Source organism: Dermochelys coriacea, chromosome 1 (genome assembly GCF_009764565.3).
Source record: "Dermochelys coriacea isolate rDerCor1 chromosome 1, rDerCor1.pri.v4, whole genome shotgun sequence".
NCBI lineage: Eukaryota > Metazoa > Chordata > Testudines > Dermochelyidae > Dermochelys > Dermochelys coriacea.
The window spans coordinates 268,794,351-268,819,573 of NC_050068.2; the positions used below are offsets into that span (position 1 = coordinate 268,794,351).

General features: G+C 51.0%; 1 protein-coding gene across 5 annotated transcripts in view; it reads right to left on the reverse strand.

Moving 5' to 3' along the window:
- The window catches only part of CFAP54 (cilia and flagella associated protein 54), a 184,614-nt gene that overhangs the window by 72,419 nt on the left and 86,972 nt on the right, over nucleotides 1-25,223 (reverse strand). For all 5 annotated transcript variants that reach the window (XM_038387606.2, XM_038387605.2, XM_043491960.1 and 2 more), the window contains 6 exons: nucleotides 11,601-11,709; nucleotides 10,171-10,323; nucleotides 3,254-3,448; nucleotides 2,434-2,521; nucleotides 1,809-2,018; nucleotides 654-720 (listed from right to left, as the gene is read on the reverse strand). In XM_038387606.2, the coding sequence (XP_038243534.1) occupies nucleotides 654-720; nucleotides 1,809-2,018; nucleotides 2,434-2,521; nucleotides 3,254-3,448; nucleotides 10,171-10,323; nucleotides 11,601-11,709 (822 nt within the window). The remainder of the gene's footprint in view (nucleotides 1-653; nucleotides 721-1,808; nucleotides 2,019-2,433; nucleotides 2,522-3,253; nucleotides 3,449-10,170; nucleotides 10,324-11,600; nucleotides 11,710-25,223) is intronic.

Here is a 25,223-nt window from a genome sequence, read left to right on the forward strand (position 1 = left end):
GAGAAGTCCAGCTGACAGGATATTTGTGATCCCTCTTTCAGGATCCCTGTTTTTAGTAATGCCTCAAATCTCCATTCCCAGAGTATATAGAAACATCTTTACTCCTGACTTTGTTTCCAAAAGATTGCATTCTTAATTTAAAGATCTTACTTTCTTTCTAAGTGAAATTTTTGAATTTGAATGCTCTGCCATACCTTTTAAAGGAAACTTCTAACAGTTGAAAATTTAGCATGAATAGTCAATATTTTGCATTACCAAAAGAAACATTCTTCAGTGAATTTTTTAAAAAGTTTCTATACTCCCAGTTACCTAGTTAAAAATGTGTGACAATCTATGACGACTCTGTAGAGATCTATGACAGGAAGCACACTGCTGATATTGATGGTATCTATTTCAAGAAGAAAAAAGACTGGCAAATGTTTTAGCCATCTTCATATTACAATATTTTATTTTTTCTCTGAGAGTAACTTTTTATTGAAATGATAATTTTTGAGACTAAAATACATGTGCATAAATTGGTATCTACCTTCAATCTTGACTCTACATAATTTGATACAGGAATATTTTTATTTCATTGACCATTTATTGAGCTTTATACCTTGAAAACAATATGCCAACTACTGAATACATTCTAAATTAAAATATATCCTTACCTTAAAGAGTATAGCAGAGAAAATGCAGCATTTAGTTCTTAGTCTCACATTTGATGTCAGTATATACCTGAGTAAGTATAACATATAGGTAAGACTTTTGAATGTGTTCATTAATTTATGTTAATTAACCAAGCTTTTTTCCGTACTATAATAATTATTAATAATGACCTCTAGCAGTTTTTCAGATTTGAAAATGTTAAGTCACATGGCTTAATGAACTACTGGAAGGTTCTCAATATTATGGTGATGAGGGCAGTATAAGAACCTATATAGAAAAAAAGAGAAATAAATAGATACGAGGCTATATCCTCCCTCATAATACCTCACCAGAGATTTCATGATGATAGGCCACTATGGTGTGTATAATATGTGCAAAGTGCTTTAATCTTTTGCATTTTATGGGGCAAAATCCTTACCTCTGCTCCAGTCCCATTACTTTGGGTAAGAGGGCCAGAGCAGCACAAAGGGGCTCTAAAAGCCCTGGAAATTGATGGAGAAGGATTCCCTCAGTGCAGGAATTGAGGAAGAAAGCTGTAAGGCTGCTTTCCCAGGACTACCTCACAAGCCCTAGCTGTGACAGATATGGCAATTTCCTGCAACGTCCTTGGGAGACCTAACTGAATTAAATTTAAGTATCTTTGGGATATATATCTTTTTTAATATAATAAATATTATTATATTCCTATGATCTCTCCCTGCGCCATACAGCTGCAGTTAAGATCAGAGGGCAGTGCTTGAGAGAGGGGGCTGTCCGCAGAGTGTTCTCAAAGAGGGCCACTTCCTTTAGAATACTCTCCACATGCTGATCTAAAATAGCTTAAATCTGTTAACCTTCTGGGCATGCTACAAAGTTCATGTGCTTGAGGGGAATTGGAAGAAGGCTGAGGAAGTTGGGGGATTAATTTTTGTTTTAAGGAAAAACTGTGATGCAGTGTGGGAATTTACAGTTACACTGTATTGGGCATGCTCACTGTTAATTAGCAAGGGACATGGTCAGGGTAATAGCAGAAGTACAGCTGCTTTGACTGATTTTGTTTTATAACTCCTCTTTAATGGGTTTTTAAATTGATGTTGGAGCACTCAAGGCCTTAGATGGGCATTTGTTGGTGTGGAGTTCTAAAATCTAAAGAAATACATTAAAAATAAAATACATACTGAGCTATCTTAGCCGCTAAAACTGCTGCATGCAAGCATCCCCAAATTCCAGCTTGATAAATACATTTCTCACTAAAATGTTTAGAACTTCCATCCGTAAAGTCGTCAGTAACATTTTTTGAAAAGCCATCTAACTCTTGCCAGTTGTTAAGTACATCAGCTATGTTAAGTGTTTCATCAAGGGCTTGACACCAGTATTTAAAAGCAGCTCTGTAACATAAAAAAATGTATCCATCATATTGCTGACATCTTCTGTAAGAGAAGAGTTTTATTCTGCTTTCTGTCAGCTACAAATAATTGTTATTCAGACAGAAAATTGGAATCTAGTTTGTAAGACACAAAAAATATAATTTTTGATCAACTCACTAGCTGATCAATATTTTACTAAGATCAAATAGCTGTATGGTAAATGACATAGTTACTTCGTAGTGACGCATATATATTGGTTCCAAAGAAAGCCATTCATTAACGTAGTTAGTAGAGAAAATGGATGGGAGAACAATATGGAAATGAAGACAGCAGATTAACCCATAGAAGAACTGAAAGTCAGGAGAATTATAGATAAAATTACAAAAATAAAAATTATGTCATTTTTGTATCTACTGTTCATCCAGTGACTATGTACCTCTTCTTTCCTGCATAAAAGTGAAGATTTCCAAGTTCATGTAGAGCCTGCACCTTGAGGTCTCTCTGGTTATTTATTTGAAGGATTTCTGTTTTTCATCAATTAGAAAAAAATCCATTATAAATTAAAACCATTACTGGATCTTGAACAACTTTGCAACAGAAATAGATTTGCACACAGGAGATAGTAAATAAGATTATGAATATTTTATGTAAAGGTTTCTGAGGATTTGGGGATATTTTAATTTCAAATGTTTGACTATGGACCCAATCCTATTCCCACTAACTCCAACTGGGGCAAGAGCAGGACATACACATGAATATCTTTCAGACCTATTAAATGGACAGAACTTGTTTGAAAATAAGCATTCATGATACAAATGCAATTCTCTCATTTCTACAGGTTGCATACAGCAGTTTAAAAAATCATAAACCCCCTTAGCTGTCACATGGTTTCCTGGAAAAAGTCTATAAAAAGAAGTAAAGGGATACGGTCAGATGATAAAATCATGAGCCAGATTCTCAACTGATGTAAATCAGTGAAGCTCCACTGAAGTAACATTTTTCATATAAAGAGATAACTACTGAAAATTGTGACTGAGGTATTGGCTTGTTTTGGATCATACTGGGGAAATTATTTTTTTTATTAAGGAGGGGGCGGGAGGGGGTGTCCCATAAACACTATGCCGATGGGGAATACCTTCTGTGAAGACTGTCTGACGTGAAAGGGACAGAGAATAAAACTGCATGAAGAGGAACATCAACATAGGTAAACAGAGTTGTTTGTATTAGCTGTAAACAAAAATATGTAAATATCTTACCAATAGTTTTTTCATATGAAGAGACAACTACTGAGAGCTGTGACTCAGGTAATGGTCTGCTTTCGACCATACTGGGGAAATTAAATTTTTCTTGAGAAAGGTCATGTGGTTTTGGTAGAAATGTCAGTTCAGCTCCCACACTAAATTCCACTTTTTCATTTGAAGAGATCCGATAGGGTACTCTTCCAAAGGTATCTAGGTCAAAAATGTAATTTACTTACTAAATATAGTTTACAGCCATATTTCCTTAACATAAATGATTCTAAACCATATCACCCAAACAAATATTTTCAGTGTATGATTTCTACATGACATTTCTGGTCTTTATAATAGCAGGTTAGAAGGAATAGGCAACTTGTGATTAAAAGTGAATAAACATGGGAGCAGAAAATCAGGCTGAATTTTTCAGAAATATTTTCTATCCCTGCAGTATATATTAATTTGCTCTGAATAAATGAACTATGACACACTGAGCATTACTTATACTCTGGATTTAGCCTGAAAGCACTAAACAAACAAGTTTTTAAATGTTCCTATTTGCCCCATATAGCTTTCAAGGAGAAATTTTCCAGGACCAGAAAGTCAGTCAGCAACTCAACACAATGTCAATCCAGAGATCTACAGCAAATTAAGAAGTATTCTTTGGGCTCCTATTTTACACAGTGATGGATGCTGGAATCTTTGCAGACAAGATGTTCTATATGCCGAGTAACTGTGGTTCTTCAAGATGTGTTGTCCATATACACTGAGGTTGTCCTCATACACCACATGGCATAAAAGCTGGGGTGACCCCAAGTGTCCCTCAGTTCCTTTGCCAGTATAGAATCCAGGTGTTATAGGATTCTGTAGTTGTGTGGAAGAAGCATGGGTTGAGGAATACACCTCTAGAGGAATCACAAGTACAATAAAATAAGTAACTGTTTCTTCTTCTTCGAGTGCTTGTCCATAGTATTCCACTTCTGGTGCCTTACAAACAGTAACCTAAGTCATAGAAGGTGGATGCTCAGAGTCTACCTGAATAGCAACTTCAAGACAGTTTTGCCAAAGTGGGCATCAGATTTTAATGACTCTACTAAGGAGTAATTTTGTGTAAATGTATGTACTGAATCCTATGTTGCTGCCCTACAGATTTTTCAGATTGGAACACTTCTCAATGAAGCTGTGGTAGCTGCCTGAGCCATTGTGAAGTAAGCTATAATGTTGAAGGTGGATCTAAATTCACATATTCATAGTATACCTTAATGCAAGTAGAAATCTAGTTGAAAAAATCTCTGGGTCTAAGTAGCTTGATCTCTTACCCTATCTGTATAAACTACAAAAAGCAACATGTGGAGTTGGTCACATGTTGTGAAGGTTTCCCTCAAATGAGCAAATCATCGAGGTATGGGTAAATCTGGACTCCTTTTTTTCCTCACATAACAAGGGCCCTCAATGAAGACACTCAGTGCTGTCAATAGACCAAATAGTAGAACACTCTACAGATAGTGGAAAATACCCACTTGGAACCCCAGGAGGATGAGCAGGATGGATTACTATGTGAAAATAAGCATCTTAGAGGTTGAGAGCTGCATACCAGTCTTGTGCCTCAATGAAAAAAAGTTACAGAGGGCAGTTTTACCACCTAGAACTTGAATCTGCAGCTGAAGGTGGTTATCTGCGTCAAGTCCAAAAACGTGCACCACACCTTTTTTTCCTTCAATATTGAAAAGTATTAGGAATGAAACCCCTTCCCTTTGCATTATAGAGGCAATTCTTTCACAGCACCAAAACTTAGAAGGGACTCCACTTCTTGATGTAACACGCTCTTGTGAAAGGGGTCTCTGAAAGGGGATTGGGAATAGGGCTGGTAGGTAGGGAGGTCTGGATTTCTCTAGAATACCCCACCTCTGTGATCTCTACAGCCAATGATCTGTAGTGGTGAGGTTCCAGACCCCACAAAAATAAAACAAATGGTTCTGAAAAGTGTGTGTGGGGGGGGAAAGATACTCCAGAAAATGTACATGGCTCCTAAACAAGGAGTCAAATTAGCTGCCTTGATGATGACATTGAAAGGTGAACAGATAATGAAGGAGGAGGCAGATGATTTCCTCCTCTGGTATCTTTTTCTCTTTTTAGCAGAGGCCATCTGAACCTTCTGAGTGTAGTAACTAGAGCTGGTTGGGAATATTTCAACCAATTTTTTTTATTGGAACCAAAACTTGTATGTTTCAACAAAACTTTCAGTGAGAAGGTTTCTAAGGTCCAGAATTGATTTTTTAGAGTCGGGAGAAGAGAGAGAAAGAGAGAGAGAGACACCCTTCCCCCTCAGAAAAGCCAATAGCACCATGCTAGGGCACTCATCTGAAATGTGGAAGACCCAGGTTTAAGTCCCTGCTCTGAATCAGGCACAGCAGGGACTTGAAGCTGGGCCTCCCATATCCCAGGCAAGTGCTTAGCTATTTTGGAGCGTGGGTCTCTTGCTCCTCCTCCTCTTCACTGACATTCCATCATAGACCTGAGAAACTTTCCCAATAACATTTTCATAAAAACAGATATATTTGTGAAAAAGGTTTTGGTTTCCATTGTAAAAATATTTCGTCCATTTTTTTAACAAGTTCTATGAATTAGTTTTAGCATTAAACCAATTGTATCCATCAAACAGCAGATCTTCTATTGTTGTTTGCACTTCTTTAGATATGCTAGATGACAGTACCCAAGAAGATCTCTGTGACAGAATACATCCTAATATTCATACAGTACACACTATTGTAATAATATTTGTACAAAGTATGGCTTGTAAGGTATCATTTGAAAACTCATAATTTGCTGGTCAGTACTGTCCTGATAAAATATGTGTGGCAACACTGTAAGGTTTCCCTGTATGTTATTGACATATGTTCCAAACTCCACAGCCTTGCCCAAACTGAGGTTGGCAAAGGTTCCTAAACAAAGGAAAGTGTGCGCTGTTTAATTTACATTTAAGCAGTAAACTGAGTCATCAACCAGGAACAGAAACAAAGGATACTCAAACAGGTGAGAAAAACACAGCAGTGAGTCTCCTTCCACATAGACTTTTTATCTCCTGGTGACCAGCTGGAAATGTTTTTCAAGAGGAAAACTGAAACTATAAAAAGGGGGGACAACTAGCCTCAGGCACCCTGTCCATCGCATTCGCTGCATCTGAAGCAACAAAGGAGGTATTTGTTGGACTCTGGGGGAAAGGGTCCTCACCTATAGGGTTTGGTCAGTAAGAAAGCATGTGGTGAGAAACTTTGCTTACATCTGATACAGTTTGTTAAGTTAGGTAATAGTAAATGTCTTATCTATTTCTCTTGTACACATTTCTGATTTTTATGCCTCATTTCTTCTACTCACTTAAAACCTCTCTCTTGTTTTATTGTTTTATCTATTCCACTGTGTTTAAATTGAAGTGTCTGGGAAATTCCATTTGAGCTGACAAGTTGTGTGCATATTATTATTTTAAAGAAATAACGGACTTAATATAACTCGTATTGTCCACAAGAGGGCTGGGCAGCACAAGACATTCATTTCTGGGGGGAAAAATTAGACTGGAGCAGGAGGGGCAGTGTTTGTGTCATCATGCAGTATAACCAAGGCAGTATAACCAAGTATACCAAGAGTGTAACCCACGTGTGGCTAGCAGGCTGCAGTTGCACACAAACACTCAGAGTGTGGCTTGCATGCTATCAGGCTGTTTATGAGTGGCTGACTTCAGCAAGGCATTGTAAGGCACCCAAGGTTGCTGGGAAGGGATGGCACAGCCCTTCACCAATCTGGACTGCACCCCAGAATGTGACAGTGAGGTAATGTCCTTCCTCCCCCGATCACAGATTTTTTTTCTGGTCTCAGAAGGATGGTTTATTTGAGACCTAAGTTCCAGAAGCTGTGAGCTGATACTGAGCTCACTGGAACACTTCTTGAAGAGGTTTGCTCATGCTTTATGGAGTGCTTTATGGCGTCAGCCACTCCAAGATCTGAAGAGGAGTGCATAAGACTCTCCACTAAAAAGAGTTTTTGGCAAGCCTCTTTTGCCTTTTGCATTCTCTTAGGGAAGGACCTGAAAATTGCACATTTCTCAGGAATGTGCCCTTCACCAAGGCACAATAGGTACCGTATATACACATCATTAACCAGCATCACCGCAGCGCAAGATGAGACAAGGTAGGTGAGTGTGACCTAAAGCATCCCTATATTCACACCCTACACACTACTGTAATAATCTTTGTACAAAATATGTCTTGTGAGGTATCATTTGAATACTAATAACTCCCCGGTCAATAATGTCATGGTGCAATGTATGTACCAACATTATATATCAAGTTATGAAATCTCCCTGTATGTGTTCTTAGCATATGTTCGAAACCACACTGCCCTGCCCATTCAGAAGTATTCTGAACGAAAAAAGTTTACCTCACATAAGTAGTAAGCAGGGTCCTTGAGACAGCAAGGAGAGGAGATAGCAGAAGACAAATCAAACAGCATGGAGCCTCCTTCACCACCAGACTCTATGTCACCTTCTTTAATCTTTGAATAAACTTTGCTTTGAAGGGTAACCCTCAGAAGAACTCATTTTAAAGGTTAATTGGACTGTAAAGGAAAGGGTCAGAAAAGCCCAAGCTACCTCTCTCTCTCTCTCTCTCTTTCACCTAAAACAAAGGACCCAGCCTTTGAACTTTGGGAAGGGTTCTGACTTGAGAATTTGGTTAGCCCTGTTGCTGTGAACATGTGATAAGGATTTTACCTCGACTTGGTTGTTAAATTTTAGCTACTAGAAAGCATTTTACCTTTATTGTTCTTGTAACCATTTGACTTTAAAATCTGATATTTGAATTCACTTAAAATCCTATCTTCTTTTGTTAATAAACTTTTTTTTAAATCTAAACCAATCCAGTGCTGTGTTTAAACTGAACTGTTTGGTAAATCCAGTTAAAGTAGCAGACTGTTGAATATTGATTGATCCTTTACAGGGGCAACAGCCCTTTAATAACTGAACTGTCCAGGAGAGGGTTAGAGGGTGCCGAACACTTGTTTTGGGGAAAAATTGGGACTAGGAGTGTGTTGGAGTCACCCTGCAGGTAGTAATCACGGCTGGTGGAAGCCAGAGTGTCACTGGAGTGTTGCTGACAGGCTGCTGGGGTCAGAGCTGCTGGACCACAACTACAGATATACACAGACACTCAGAGTATGAACTGCATGCTGGCAGGTTGTTTGTGAGTGGCCCAGGTTGGGAGCTACAACAGCAAAGCAGTCTGAGGCACCCAAGAGTGAAGGGCAGGTGGTGACACTATTCCTCACTGGTCTGGACTGCACCCTGGAATGTGACAGTGAGGTAATAGGTTTTATTCAACAAATTTCTGTTCGTCAGAGAGACAAACTTTCAAGTTTACCCAGAGCTCTTCTTCAGATCCTGAAGCTTGAAAGCTTGCCTCTTTCACCAACAGAAGTTGGTCCAACAAAAGATATTACCTCACGGTCTTGTCTCTCTAATATCCTGGGACTAACAAAGCTGCAACAACACTGCATACCGCAATATAGGCAGTTTTAAACACAAGAGACTACATTTGACCATATTGTAGATATGTTCATAAATGCTGATCTTCTTGCATTTATTTTTTAAAAGTTGTAATTCATTGTGTCTTGAAAAATAAATGTTGTGATGCTGAAAGATGTTAATGGCTGCCATCATGAGGATCTTTGACCTATAGATAATCAAAGACCACACTGTCCTAAGTGCTCTTCTTTCAGGTTAAGTAGAAGGAACAATCAAATGTTCCTTTATGTAGCTACCACAGTAACAGGAAGCCACATCCCAAGGCACTTGGGTACAGAACAAGGCCTGAACACGAACTAATCCAGGGAGAATAAGAGGAGGTGAACTGAAACTATTTGCAAATGTAAGGGCTATCACATTGGTTACAGCTGTGTGTCTGAGTGTGAATTGAGAAGAAAGCCAGCAGAAACATGAGAAGCAGTCATGCATGTGGCACTCCGAGGAAACCTAGAGACAGAAGCTTTTCTGAGGCACAGTACTCACTGGAAAGGCAGACTTGGATTTCTGAAAAAGGAAACTGCCTGCTGTTCTTTGTTTCTATTATGTTCAGGGAAACAGAACTCTATATACAATCCTTGTAAAAAAACAGGACTGCATTAGAGACATTCCTAACTCTATCTTCAACTTCTCCTCCTAATGAAAATAACTCATCAAGAGGCACAAATACTGGCTAACAACTCAGACCAAAAAAGGGCAACAAGAATTAAATGGATAACGAAAGCTGTAACGAATGAATGAATGAAACAACAAATGAAGCTGTAATGAAGAACATAAGAACGGCCATACTGGATCAGACCGAAGTTCCATCTAACACAGTATCCTGTCTTCTGAGAGGGGTTAATGCCAGGTGCCACAGTGGGAATGAACAGAACAGGTAATCAACAAGTGATCCATTCTCTGTTGCCCATTCACAGCTTCTGGCAAACAGAGGCTAGGGACACCGTCCCTGCTCATCCTGGCTAATAGCCATTGATGGACCTATCCTCCATGAATATATCTAGTTCTTTTTTGAACCCTGTTATAGTCTTGGCCTTCACAATATCCTCTGGCAAAGAGTCCCACAGGTTCACTCTGCATTGTGTGAAAATATACTTCCTTTTTATTTTTATTTTTTTGAAGACTATGGACGTTCTTATGTTCTTAAAGAGAAAAATGTTTGGTTAAATTTTGGCCTTACCAGAGTTCAGAATTTTTCTTTAAATAAAAGTGACTATTATCTTACTCTCAACAACTATCACTGGATTTTAAAAATTAACTTTCCAATATTTGCCACTAAAAATATGTACCATGTGCAGTCACTTGTTATAGGGGTGGCTTGGAACCACAAGCATTTGATAATTAAGGGACACCATAACAAACACCTTACCTTGTGTGTGAGCAAGAAATAGTGAAAGCAATTTTCTGCTGTGTCTAAGTGCTCTGCTGTGGTATTTAGATTTTTCTAGGGTTTCTCTGAAACATTTCAGTGTGTCTGTCACATCAAGAGGGACACAAACTAAGGATTGTGCTTGACTGCCATCTAAAAGGAAGTAGTAATTAGGAACAATTTTTATATTTTACAGTGAAATATAAGAACATAGATGTAGTTGAACAATTTCTCAACTATTAGACAAAATAAATTTAATACACTGGGTTGATTAGATTTCCAATTGGTTTATGAACATAAATCTAAAGCATTAACAGACAGTCAATAACACTACTTTTAAACTTTTCAAATATGTTTTATTGTTGTAAATAATAGATGGGGCACTGGGCACCAGAAGTGAGAGCAAGGATTCTGTCTTTATGGTGCTCTCAATATCATCTATTGTTCAGTGATTTTACCCAACTTCCTTAATTCAACCCCCACGCTCTCTCTTGTATGCGATACCTTGACACATATGTGATATTTAGAACCGCCTTCTTTTTCCTTCTGAAGGACCTGCCAAGGCTTTAAACTTTTCACTGTTATCCAATTTTAATAGATTTGAAAGGCTCTTCTTACCATTACAACAGACCTGAACTATAGTCCAGGGATGGGCAAACTATGGCCCAGGGGCAACATCTGGCCCTTCAGATGTTTTAATCTGGCCCTCAAGCTCCCAACAGGGAGCGGGGTCCAGAGCTTGTCTGGCTCCATGTTGTAGCTCCGCATGGCTCCCGGAAGAAGCAGCATCTCCGCTCTCCGGCTCCTATGCGTAGGGGCAGCCAGGGGGCTCCACACGAGGCCCCTGCCCCAAGTGCTGCCCCCGCAGCTCCCACTGGCTAGAAATCGCTACTTGAGGTAAGCGCCACCTGGAGCCTGCACCCCGACCCCGTCCTGCACCCCAACCCTCTGCCCTAGCCCTGATCCCCCTTCTGCCCTCTGAGCCCCTGGGTCCCAGCCCAGGGCAACCTCCTGCATCCCCAACCCCTCATCCTCAGCCCCACCCCAGAGCCGCATCCCCAGCTGGAGTCCTCACCCCCGCCCCCACACCTCAACCCCCTGCCCCAGTCCCACGCCCCTTCCCACACCCTTAAGTCCTAATTTCTGGCCCCACCCCAGAGTCCTCACCCCAAACCCCTATTTCCTGAGCATTCATGGCCCACGATACAATTTCCATACCCAGATGTGGCCCTTGGGCCAAAAAGTTTGCCCACACCTGATCTAGTCTCTTTCAAAACAATATTTCTGAAGCACTCATACAGTTGTAAAAACAGGATTCAATAGCTTCCTAATTTGTATGAAAGAGAGATTCTGAGGTAGGGTAAAAATTAATACAAAACAAAACTTTTTGGAGAAGGAAAGGACTGGATTATGCTGGAATGTGTTCTGACCTGTATAAATAACTGGCATCTCAGGAACAAAATGGTGTCCAGAAACTGTCACTTCATTAAATCTGCTGGCAACACGCAACTGTTTTCCAATGAAGTTTCTGCAATTTATCTAAAAAAGAAGAAGGTTTTCCACTTTATCACTCATTTATACTTAAAATGGCCAATATTTTGTAATGTGGGTTCCCCAAGTTAGGCACCTAAATCCATACTTAGAGGTGTAAATAAAAGAGATCTGATTTTCAAAAATACTAAGCACCTGCAATTGCCGTATAAATCAACAAGAGCTTCAGATGTTCTGCACTCTGAAAATCAGGCCTCTTATTTAAGAATCTAGATGTAAAATCACATGCCTAACTTCAGGCATTCGAGTTTGGAAATTTAGGGCCAAGATATCTACATACTTAAAACTCTCTCTCATTTCTTGCTTGTCAGAATTAAGAACCATACAATGACATGCAATATGCTATTACATATCATAGCCTTCTATTTGTCATGTTTCTCATAAAATTAAAACTTATTGTATTATTAAGACAACTGAGTAAGAATCAGGGTATTGGGACAAAGTTCCTGCTCTACGTTGGTGGGTCTTGTGCTTATTAGCGGATTTGCTCACCTTGGAGCTTCACGGCAGCCCTCAGTTTGAATTTTTCTGAATTTACAGTCCAGGTCAGCTCCTCCTGTGTCTGACCAGGAGTTGGGGGCAACCCGGGCCGGCCCTCTACTCTGGGTTCCAGCCCAGGGCCCTGTAGAATGCAGCTGTCTAGAGTACCTCCTGGAACAGCTGTGCAATAACTACAACTCCCTGGACTACTTCCCCATGGCCTCCTCCCAACACCTTCTTTATCCTCACTATAGGACCTTCCTCCTAGTGTCTGATAATGCTTATACACCTCAGTCCTCCAACAGTCTGCATTCTCATTCTCAGCTCCTAGTGCCTCTTGCTTCCAAGCTCCTAACATACACACCACAAACTGAAGTGAGCTCCTTTTTAAAACCCAGGTGCCCTGATTAGCCTGACTTAATTGATTTTAGCAGCTTCTTGATTGGCTGCAGGTGTTCTAATTAGCCTGTCTTAATTGTCTCCAGAAGGTTCCTGATTGTTCTGGAACCTTCCCTGTTCCGCTACGCAGGGAAAAGGGACCTGCTTAACTTGGGACCAACATCTCTCCCCTCTATTACACTCCTGCATTCCTCTGGCCTGGAGGAAGAAGGAGGGAGAGGGCTGCTGCTGCTAGGCCCTGGGCTCGCCCTGCTGTGACTGCTGCTCCAGCTGCTCCTCTGGCTGGGCCAGACACCACCCCTCCCCCCCATTCTCTGCTACCTGGTCACTGGCTGGCTGCTAGACCCCCCCCCCCATCCTCAGGTGCTGCTACTGATCCAACTGCAGCCCCTTGGGGGGGGGCTGCTGGCCCACTCCCCAGAAGGGGGGAGTGAGGGACCCCAGCCTTTGCTGCTGTGAACAACACTGCCACCACCACCTGAGAGGGGTCCTTCTGCCTGCCTGGACCACCACCTGGAGTTCCTGGAGCAGCTGCTGCTGCTGCTGCAGAGTCTGCTGCCTGGAGCTGCTGAAGTCCCGAGGAGGAGGAGAAGAAGAGGACCATCTACCAGTGGGGGAGCACCTAGAGACTTTGCAGACCACCGTGGAGGGGCCCTTAAGACTGAGTAACTTTCAAACTGTGCTCTTGTGGTGGGAGTCTTGAGTGTGTTTCCAGGGACACAGGGGGTATGGTGTGGAGCTGCCCCCCAATCCATCTGTGTGTCCCCCCCCAACCCCCCACAGTACCACCACCACTGCCCCCTCCACCACCCCCACTGGCTGCATACCATCTGCCTCAGCTCCTGCCTCTGGGACTCCGCTGCTTGCTTGGCGTGCCGCGCCCTTTCACCACCTTTTGGGCCTGAAGCAGCAGCCAGCCCACACTGACTCTTTGCAAGCGCACGTGGGTGCACGCACCCCCCCATCCCCCTGGACTGGACCCCTTTAGTGAACCCCTAGCTTTGTCCCGTTTCCTGCCCCATTTTGCCCCTTGCAGCCTTTTTGCCCACCCCTTTACCCCAGCACCTCGCTGGCTTCAGTTTTGTATTGCCTCCCCCGCCCTTCTCCGTCTGCAGCTTTTGTTTGTTTGCCCTGCCCTGGCCTCTGAAGCTAGCTCCTCAGTTCCCTGTCCTGCCTCCGGCCTGGTTCTCCCCCCTCCCCACATGGTACCCCTGCCCTGATTGGCCCCTTACCCAGTGCACCCATGCCCCCGTCCATGCGCTTGTGCTCTTCCCCTGTTTGAGTTTGCCCCCATTTCACTGCAACCTCCTAACATTGTTGCAACCTCCCTCCCCTAGTGCAGCTAGAGGAGCCGGATTCCTATCCTGAGTCGGTGACTGTCCCCTACAAGCCCTTGATACACCCCTATCCAGCCCCCCCCTTTTTTGGCGCCCTCCTCCCCTGCCTGCAGCCTAGCGGGGAGGAGTGGTCGACCTGCCTCCCCTTTCCATTCCTCTCTCTGGTGTTTTCCCCTTCCTCCCTGCTTCTTATGGCGGGGGACATGAAGGGTGGGGCCCCTCCAGCAGCCCCAGACACCCTTCCCCCGCCTGCCCCTCTGTCACCCCCCAAGCCTCTACCTCACCCGCCGCTGCCACACCACCTGCCCCCGCCGGGATGCCAGCTGCGGCGGACACTGGGGTGACCTTGCCCCCTTGGATTCCGGGGGAGCCCCCCCAGCCAGCGGGAAGGGCCAGGGGAAGAAGGGGAAGGGCCCACCAAAAAGACCCGCCACGGGCCGCAGCGTCCCTACCTGCTGCTCCCTCCACCAGCTCTGCGGGTGTCCCTCCCTCAGCCCCCCAACCTGCCGCTAAATCATCTCTCCCGCCCACCACCTCCGCTACCATCTATAGCGGCTGGGGCCCCTTTCCCACCATGACCAGGAAGCACGGCGTCCGTTGCCTCCTGGTGCCCACCTCGCCCCACGTGGAGACCTATGTGCGGGCGTTGGCGAGGGTGGTGGGGCCCACGGCCATTGTAGTGGCCTCCAAAATGTATGGGAAGGTCGTCGTCTTTTTAGCATCGGAGGCTGCCACCCAGGAGGGGGTGGAGAAGGGCCTGCCAGTGGGGGGTGTGTTCGTCCCCCTGGAGCCGCTGGACGACCTGGGTGTCCACCTCGTCCTGACCTCAGTCCCTCCCTTCCTTCCCAATGCTGCTCTATTACCTGCCCTCTCGACCCTGGGGAAGCCCATTTCTGTCCTGAGCCCTCTCTCACTGGGCTGCAAGGACCCCGCCCTCCGTCACGTCCTCTCGTTCCGCCGGCAAGTGCAGCTTCAACTGGTGCGTAACAGAGAGGTGCTTGAGGGGTCCTTTTTGGTCCCCTACCACGGGGCCCATTACCGGGTGCACTATTCCACGGGGGAGGCCCGGTGCTACCTCTGCTGGGCGATGGGGCACGTCCGGAGGGACTTCCCCTTGGCCCGGCAAGGAGGGGCATCCGGGACCCCTGAGCCCCGGCGGGGCGCCGGCCCCGTCATCGCTGGCGCCCCTGGCTGCCCAGTACCCGGAGCCGCCCCTCCTCCTACTCAGTCCACCACTGCTCCCACTCGGGCCCAAGGGGCGCTCCCCCCAGCACGCCCAGACGAGCAGGAGAGCCCCACCTCTGCTGCCTGCAGTTCGGCGGGGCATCTAGAGAAGGGTGCGGCAGGGATACCACCGAGCGTAGGAGAGGGCCCACCCCAGGGGGATTTTTCCCTCCCTCATGCCGCTCCACCGCTGCCTCCCACAGTCCCTGAGCCATCACGCCTGCCTCCCGACCCGACCCCTGTCAGCCGGCCCCCTGATGATACCATGGAGGGCTGGGCCCTAGTCCTGGGGAAGCCGAGCAAGCAGAAGGCTCGAGCTCCGCTCCCTTCCACTGATGCGGCAGCCCCCTGGAAGACCAGAAAAGGGGGCACCGATGACAAGCCCTCTGCCTTGTCCATGGGCGTGTTCCATCCCCCAGTGCCAGCTGGGGAAGGCGTGGCAGCACGGGAGGGCAGTACCGTCCCTCCATTGGAGCCCCTTCCCTTCAAGGCCCCTGATGGAGCCCCTCCTGCCCCGTTACCATCCGGAGCCCCTGTGAGCCCCGAGGTGAGCGTCACTTCAGGCGTTGGCGGGGAGACCTCCAGGGTGGTGGAAGGGGAGCTCCCCTCCATCTACGAGGAGATCGAGGCCCTGGGTCTGACCCCGGTCACCCAGGGGGAGGACGACCTTCTGCCAGTGGGCCTCGATCTGAGCAACCTCACCCCAGCCCCCCCTTCTCCATGCTCCTCCTCCCTAACTGCTGCTTCTGCCCCTGCCCCTGAGGCTCCTCCACCTGCCCAGCCGTGGGTGCCACCCTGCTGTCGGCCGCCGAGCCCATTGAGGCAACGGCCGGTGCCATGCAGCTGGAACCTGGGCCCACGGGCTGTCCCTTGTGAGCGTGGGGCAACCAACCTCCTTCCCGGGCGGGGACCCCACTGGAGATGCTGTGGCTACTCCGCCGGCCGTGGTGCCAGAGCCCAGCATCGTGGAGGGCCCCCTTCCTACCCCCTAGTCCCTTGAGCTCCACCAAGGGGGGCCAATCTCCAGCTGCGTGGCTCCTGAAGCTCAGGATCCTGCCTTTGCCCCGCATCCTGAATCTGCTTCCAAACCCTGTCCTGCTCCTACTCTGGATCCCTGCCCTGCCCTTGATGTCAACCCCATCCCTGTCCCCTCCACCTCCCGTGATATCATTGCTGCCCCTGGGGCCACCATCTCCTCGCCCCCCAGAGGATAGTCCCCAGGGAACGGCCTCTGTATTTCCCAGTCCCGACTCACCAGGGGCTGCTATCTTCCCTCTGCCACCCCCAATTGAGCTGTGGTATGAAGGGGGCCATGTGGTACCAGCCCATCGGGTGCCATGTCAGGGGTCCGCCCCTTGCCTACCCATCTCGGTGGGCCACGGGGCTGTGTCGGCGGTCCCTCTGGAGCAAAGCCGGGGGCTAGTGACCCTGGCCCCCCATACACTGCGAGAGGAGCTGCGGGAGTTCCTTGAGGACGTTCGTGGCTCCAGTAACAAGGTGCAGCTCGCTCTCCAGCAATGGGGGGACTTCCATCATATCCCCCGGGCCACGAGGGAAGCAGGGGGCTGCGGCCTACCGGCGGGTCCACCTCTTCCGTGACTCCTTACTCACCTACTGGGTAGGTCACGGACTGTTGCGTGGCCCGTCGGGAGCTGCGAGCGTCCCTGCCGGCGAGGATCCCCTGCCAGCCCTCTTTATGACACCTCTTACCATCGCAACGTTGAACACCCGCGGCTGTAGGATGGGTCTCCGCAGGTCCCAGGTGCTCTCCTTCCTTCGGGAGGGGGGTACTCTGTGGTTTTCCTGCTGGAGACCCATACGGTTCTGGCTGCCGAAGACAGCTGGCGGCTGGATTGGGGGGACAGGGTCTACTTTAGCCATCTCACAGTTCGTATGGCTGGAGTGGCGACCCTGTTCTCCCCCGACCTACGGCCCGAGGTGCTGGAGGTCGCCGAGGCTGTGCTGGGCCGCCTGCTACACCTCCGGGTCCGTGTGGAGGGGCTCGTGGTTAATCTTGTCAACGTCTATGCCCCGACATCGAGCCTGGAGTGGCTGCGTTTCTTTCAGCAGGCGTCTGCCTTCCACAGCACCTTGGATCCTTGCGAGTGCCTGGACCTGGGCGGGGACTTTAATACAACCCTCAAGGAGCAGGACCGCTCAGGGACTGAGCAGTGCCCAGCCGCCGTGGATTTCCTCCGGGGGATAGTCGACCATCACTCCATGGTGGACGTCTGGCGCGACCACCACCTGGACGACATCTCAACGTTCACCGTTGTCCAGATGGAGGTACACCGGTCGCGCCACTCCTGGTTGGACCGTACATACTTATCGCGTTTCCACCTTTCATGGGACCACTCCTCCAGCATTCTGCCGGCCCCGTTCTCCGATCACCACCTAGCCACTGTGACGGTCTCTCTCTGCACCGAGAGGCCGGGGCCAGCCTATTGGCACTTTAACAACAGCTTGTTGGAGGATGTGGGCTTCATGGTGTCCTTCTGGGAGTTCTGGCTGGCCTGGCGAGGGCAGCGGCATGCCTTTCCCTAGGTGTGGCGGTGGTGGGACTTGGGGAAGATGCGCGCCCGGCTCTTCTGCCGCAACTATACCTGGGGCGCCAGCTGACGGAGGGATGCAGCGATAGGGCAGTTGGAACGGGAGGTCTTAGAGCTGGAGAAGCATCCGGCCACCAGCCCCAAGGATCCATCCCTCTGCAGGGCATGCCAGGAGAAGCGGGAGGAGCTCCGGGCCCTCGAGGACCACCAGGCCTGGGGTGCCTTTGTTCGATCCCACATCCGCCTCCTTAGGGAGATGGATTGTGGCTCCCGCTTCTTCTATGCCCTGGAGAAAAAGAGGGGTCTAAGAAGCATGTCACCTGCCTCCTCACGGAGGATGACACCCCCCTCACGGATCCGGTGGAGATGTGCGGAAGGGCCAAGGCCTTCTACGCACGCCTTTTCTCCCCAGAGCCGACCGATCCTAATGCTTGCCGAGTGCTCTGGGACGGACTCCCGACAGTCAGTGCGGGCGACCGAGACCAGCTAGAGCTGCCTCTCACTCTGGCCGAGTTCTCGGAAGCCCTCCGCCGCATGCCCACTAATCTCCAGGCCTGGACGGGCTGATCGTGGAGTTCTACCGCGTATTCTGGGACGTCCTCGGCCCAGACCTAGTCACCATCTGAGCCGAGTCTTTGCAGAGCAGGGTCCTCCCTCTTTCGTGCAGGCGAGCCGTGCTCGCCTTATTGCCGAAGAAGGGGGACCTCCGTGATTTACGGAATTGAAGTCCCGTCTCGCTCCTCAGCACAGACTACAAGGTCGTAGTGAAAGCCATCTCGCTGCAGATAAGGTCTGTGCTGGTGGACGTGATCCACCCAGACCAAACCTACACCATCCCAGGCCGCAGCATCTTCGACAACCTATATCTGGTCCGGGACCTTTTGGAACTCGGGTGTAGGGACGGTCTGTTGTTCGCCCTCCTGTCCCTGGATCAGGAGAAAGCGTTCGACAGGGTGGATCACGGGTATCTCCTGAGCACTCTGCAAGCATTTGGCTTCAGACCCTAGTTTGTGGGTTTTCTCCAGGTGCTGTACGCCTCCACAGAGTGTCTGGTGAGGCTCAACTGGACCCTGACCAAACCGGTCAGCTTCGGGCGAGGAGTACGGCAGGGGTGCCCCCTCTCGGGCCAGCTGTACGCTCTGGCGATCGAGCCCTTCCTCTGGCTCCTCCGTAGGAGCTTGACAGAGTTGGCGCTGTGGGAGCTGGAGCTGCGGTTGGTCCTGTCGGCATACGCCGACGATGTGCTCCTCGTGGTCCAGGACCGGGGCTACTTGGCGCGGGTGGAGGCTTGCCAGGCTGTTTACTCGGCAGCTTCCTCCACCCGGGTCAACTGGGTCAAGAGCTCTGGTCTGGTGGTAGGGGAGTGGTGGCAGGCGAGCTCCCTCCCACCCGCACTTCAGGCTATCCGGTAGAGCAGCAGACCCGCGCTCCATCTTGGCGTTTACCTTTCTGCCACGCATCCGTCTCCACCAGAGAACTGGCATGGTTTAGAGGGCAGGGTGGTAGAGCGGTTCCGGAGATGGACGGGACTACTTCGGTGTCTCTCCCTTCGAGGGAGGACACTGGTGCTTAATCAACTAGTCCTGTCCATGCTCTGGTACCGTCTCAACACCCTGGTCCTGGCCCCAGATTTCCTGGCCAACCTTCGGACATTGACTCTGGAGTTATTCTGGTCAGGACTGCACTGGGTCTCTGCAGGGGTCCTCCATCTACCCCTGGAGGAGGGAGGGCAGGGCCTGAAGTGTTTTCGCACTCAGGTCCATGTCTTCCGCCTCCAGGCCCTGCAGAGGCTCCTTTATGGTGCAGGTAGTCCGGCGTGGAGCGTATTGGCGCATGCCTTCCTGCGCCGCCTCCGGGGGCTCCGATACGACCGGCAGCCCCTTTATCTTCATCCGAAAGGTCTTCCACGAGACCTCTCCGAGCTGCCGGTCTTCTACCAGGACCTCCTCCGGACCTGGAACCTGTTCACAGTGACCAGGTCCGTGGCGGCCTCCGTGGGGGAAGATCTCCTCGCGGAGCTTCTGCTACACAACCCCCAGCTTCGTGTGCAGGTGGCAGAGCCCCCTGCGGTGCGCCAGAGGTTGGTCCTGGCAGAAGTCACCAGAGTTGGAGACCTCCTGGACTATGAACAGGGAGACTGGCTGGATCCCCTGACGCTCGCTCAGCGCATGGGGCTGTCCAGACCTTGTACTCCCCTGCGTGTACTTCAGGAGGTGAGGGTCGCTTTGCCGCCCGCTGCTCGGGTTTTCCTTGACTGGGTCCTAAGGGAAGCTTGCCAGGGGTCCCTCCAGAAAACCCCACCGCCCCTCCTCCACCTGCCACCCTGTTGCCCCCCCCCCGAGCCTCTACCTCCGCTGCCGCACCCGAACCACCTGCTACTGCCTCCACTGGGGCACCAGCAGCAGTAGACACCGGGGTGACCTCCACTGCTGCCACGTCCCTCACCCCCTCTGACCCTGGGGAAGCCCCCCCAGCTGGCAAGAAGGGCCCGGGAAAAAAGAAGGATAAGGGCCCCGCAAAAAAGACCACGCCCACCATGGCAGGGCTGTCCCCTCCACTAGGCCCCAGGGCATATGCCCAGGTGGCAGCAGCCCTCCCGCCTGCCGCTACGTCATCTTTCCCGCCCACCACCTCCGCTACCATCTATAGTGGCCAGGGCCCCTTCCCAACTTTGACCAGGAAGCACGGTGTTCGTTGCCTCCTGGTGCCCGCCTCGCCCCACGGGGAGACCTACGTGCGGGCATTGGCGAGGGTGGTGGGGCCCCTGGCCATTGTGGCGGCCTCCAAAATGTACAGAAAGGTCGTCTTCTTTTTAGCATCGGATGCTGCCACCCAGGAGGTGGTGGAGAAGGGCCTGGCCGTGGGTGGCGTGTTCGTCCCCCTAGAGCCACTAGAGGACCTGGGCATCCGCTTGGTCCTGACCTCTGTCCCTCCCTTTTTTCCCAATGCCACCCTGTTACCTGCCCTCTCTACCCTGGGGAAACCCATCTCTGTGGTCAGCCTTCTCCCACTGGTCTGCAAAGACCCTGCTCTCAGTCACGTCCTCTCGTTCTGCCGGCAGGTGCAGCTTCGATTGCTGCTGGCGGCGCATGATGGAGAGGCGCTCGAGGGGTCATTCGAGCGGTCATTCATTACCGGGCGCACTACTCTACGGGGGAGGCCTGGTGCTACCTCTGCCACGAGATGGGGCATGTCCGGAGGGATTGACTCTTGGCCTGGCAAGGAAAGGCTTCCGGGACCCCCGCGTCCCAGCAGGGCGCCGGCCCCACCATCACCGGCGCACCTGGCTGCCCAGCACCCGAAGCCACCCCTCCTCCTTCCCAGTCCACTACTCCTCCCGCTTGGGCCCAAGGGGCACTCCCCCACTATTCCCAGACAAGCGGGAGAGCCCCGCCTCCACTGCTTGCAATCTAGTGGGACCTGTGGAGGAAGGTGTGGCAGAGATACCGCCGGGCATGGGAGACGGGCCGCCACAGGGGGAATCTTCCCTCCCTTGTGCTGCCCCACCGTTACCCCCCCCCCGAGTCCCTGAGCCATCACCCCTGCCCTCTGACCTGACCCCTGCTAGTCAGCCCCCAGATGATGCCATGAAGGGCTGGGCACTAGTACAGGGGAAGCGAGGCAAGCAGAAGGCTCGAGCTCCGCTCCTCCCATCCGATGCAGAGGCCCCCCAGAAGACCAGGAAGGGGGGCACCGATGCCGAGCCTTCCGCTTTGCCCACGGGTGTGTTCCATCCACCGGTGCCGGCTGGGGAAGACGTGGCAGAAGGTAGTATTTCCTCTCCACGGGAGTCCCTCCCCTCCGAGGCCCCTGAGGGAACGCTTCCTGCCCTGGTACAATTTGAAGCCTCTGTGAGCCCTGAGGTGACCGTTGCATCGGGTGCTGGCGGAGAGAACCCCGGGGTGGCGGAAAGCAATCTCCCCTCCATATAGGAGGAGATCGAGGCCCTAGGTTTGACCCCAGTTACCCAGGGGGAGGACGACCCTTTGCCAGTGGGCCTCGATCTGGGCGACTTCACTCCAGCCCCCCCTTTCCCCTAAATGCTCCCTCCCCCTAATTGTTGCTTCTGCTCCCACCTCCGAGGAGCCCCTGGACTCTTCCATCAACCCGGCCGCAGAAGGCACCCCGCTGACGGCCGCTGAGCCTGTAGAGGCGACGGCCAGTGCCATGTGGCCGGGACCTGAGCCACCAAGGGCACCCCTCATTGGTGTGGAGCAATCGACCTCTCTCCCAGGTGGGGGCCCTATAGAAGATAGTCCACCTCCTAATGCCATGGCTGCCAAACCCACATAGAGCCTGCGTCCAGCATCACTGAGAGCCCCCTCCCCACCCCCTTAAGCCTGGTCGGGAGGTGCCACCATCCAGCTGTTTGGCTTCTGAAGCCCAGAATCTTGCCTCTCCCCCTGCCCCATCCTTGATCCCGGCCCTGCCCTTGATGCTGATCCCGTCCACCTCCCGTGATGTTATTGCTGCTCCTGGGGCTGTCTCCTTCCCTTTTCCAACAGATGACCCCCAGGGAGTGGCATTTGTGTTTCCCTGCCATGACCCACTAGGGGCTGCTATCTTCCATCCGCCGCCCCAGATTGCCGCAGGTGCTGGCTGCGTAACGCCAGCTCATCGGGTGCCCCGTCGGGGGTCTGCACCCTAACTGCCTGTCTTGGTGGGCCACAGGGCTGAACCAAGGGCCCTGTCGGGATGACCGGGAGACAGTAACCCCACACCCCCATGCGCTGCGAGAGGAGTTGCGGGAGTTTTTAGAAGATGTCCGTGGCTCCTGCAACAAGATACAGCTTGCTCCCCAGCGATGGGGGAACTTTCATCAGATCCTCCGGGCCACAAGGGTCCTTATGGGGGAGGGTAAAAGCACCGGGAAGCAGGCCGCTGCAGCCTACCAGCAGGTCTGCAGCTTCCGTGACTCATTGCTCACCTACGGGGTAGGTCACGGTTTGCTGCGTGGCCCAATGGGGGCCACGAGCGTCCCTGCTGGTGAGGATCCCCCCCCGCCCTCCTCTTGGCACTGCTCATCTTCTCAACATTGAACACCAGGGGCTGTAGGATGGGTCTCCGCAGGTCCCAGGTGCTCTCCTTCTTTCAGGAAGGGGGGTACTCTGTGGTCTTCCTGCAGCAGACCCATAAGGATCTGGCTGCCAAAGACACCTGGTGGCTGAACTGGGGGAACAGGGTCTACTTTAGCCATCTCACAGTTCATACAGCTGGAGTGGCGACCCTGTTCTCCCCCGACCTACGGCCTGAGGTGCAGGGGTTCGCTGAGGCTGTGCCGGGCCACCTGCTGCACCTCCGGGTCCATATGGAGGGGCTCGTGGTCAACCTCATTAACGTCTATGCCCTGACATCGGGCCCAGAGTGGCTGCAATTCTATCAGCAGGCATCTGCCTTCCTCGGCACCTTGGATCCTCACGAGTGCCTGGTCCTGGGTAAGGACTTTAACACCACCCTCGAGGAGCAGGACCGCTCTGGGACCAAGCAATGCCCGGCCACCATAGATGTCCTCTGGGAGATAGTCGAACACCACTCCCTGGTGGACTTCTGGTGCAACCACCACCCGGATGACATTTCCACGTTCACCTTTGTCCTGGTGGAGGCCCATCGGTCGCGCCACTCCCGGCTGGACCGCATTTATTTATTACGCTTCCACCTTTCACGAGCCCACTCCACCAGCAGCCGGCCGGCCCCATTCTCTGACTATCATTTAGCCACCTTGACGGCCTCCCTCTGTGGAAGAGGCCAGGGCCAGCCTATTGGCATATCAACAACAGCTTGTTGGAAGATGTGGGCTTCGTGACGTCCTTCCGGGAGTTCTGTCTGGCCTGGTGAGGGCAGCGGCATACCTTTCCCTCAGTGTAGCGCTGGTGGGACTTGGGGAAGGTGTGCACCCGGCTCTTCTGCCGTGACTACACCCGTGGCGCCAGCCGACGGAGGGATGCGGCGATAGATCAGTTGGAATGGGAGGTCTTAGAGCTGGAGAGGGGTCTGGCCACCAGTCCCGAGGATCTGCCACTCTGTGAAGCGTGCTAGGAGAAGCGGGAGGAGCTCCGGGCCCTCGAGGACCATAGGGCCCGGGTGCCTTTGTTCGATCCCGCATCTGCCTTCTTCGCGGCTCCCGCTTCTTCTATGCCCTGGAGAAAAAGAGGGGGGCCAAGAAACACATCACCTGCCTTCTGGCAGAAGACGGCACCCCCCTCATGGATCTGGTGGAGATGTGTGGGAGGGTGAGAGCCTTCTACACAAGCCTTTTCTCCCCGGATCCGACTGATCCTAATGCTTGCAGAGTGCTCTGGGAGGAGCTCCCTACGGTCAGTGCGGGCAACTGAGACCGGCTGAGTTCTCGGAAGCCCTCCATCGCATGCCCACCAATAAATCTTCAGGCATGGACGGGCTGACCGTGGAGTTCTACCGTGTGTTCTGGGACGTCCTCGGCCCACACCTAGTCACTGTCTGGGCCAAATCTTTGCAGAGCGGGGTCCTCCCTCTTTCGTGCATGCAAGCCATGCTCACCTTATTGCGAAGAAGGGGGACCTCCGTGATTTACGAAATTGGCATCCCGTCTCGCTCCTCAACACGGACTACAAAGTCATAGCAAAAGCAATCTCGCTGCAGCTAGGGTCCGTGCTGGCGGACGTGGTCCACCCAGACCAAACCTACACCATCCCAGGCCGCAGCATCTTTGACAACCTATATCTGGTCCGGGACCTTTTGGATCTCAGGTGTAGGGATGGTCTGTCGTTCGCCCTCCTGTCTTTGGATCAGGAGAAGGCGTTGGACAGGGTGGATCACGGATATCTCCTAAGCACTTTGCAAGCGTTTGGCTTCGAACCCTAGTTTGTGGGTTTTCTCTGGGTGCTGTATACCTCCGCAGAATGTCTGGTCAGGCTCAACTGGACCCTGACCGAACTGGTCCGCTTCGGGCGAGGAGTACGGCAGGGGTGCCCCCTCTCGGGCCAGCTGTATGCTCTGGCGATTGAACCCTTCCTCTGTCTCCTCCGCAGGCTGCAACTGGTCCTGTCGGTGTACGCTGATGATGTGCTCCTCGTGGTCCAGGACCCGGATGACTTGGCGTGGGTGGAGGCTTGCCAGGCCATCTATTCGGCAAGCCTCCACCGCCCGGGTCAACTGGGTCAAGAGCTCTAGCCTGGTGGTCGGGGATGGCTGGCAGGCGAGCTCCCTCCTACCCGCGCTTTAGGCCATCCAGTGGAGCGCGGGTCCGCTGCTGTATCTTGGTGTTTACCTTTCTGCCACGCATCCCTCTCTGCCAGAGAACTGGCAGGATTTAGAGGGCAGGGTAATAGAGCGGCTCCGGAAATGGACAGGACTACTCCGGTGCCTCTCCCTTCGAGGGAGAGCGCTGGTGCTTAATCAACTAGTCCTGTCCATACTCTGGTACCGGCTCAACACCTGGTCCTGGCCCTGGGTTTCCTGGCCAACCTCCGGACATCGATTCTGGAGTTCTTTTTGTCAGGACTGCACTGGGTCCCTGTAGGGGTTCTCCATCTAC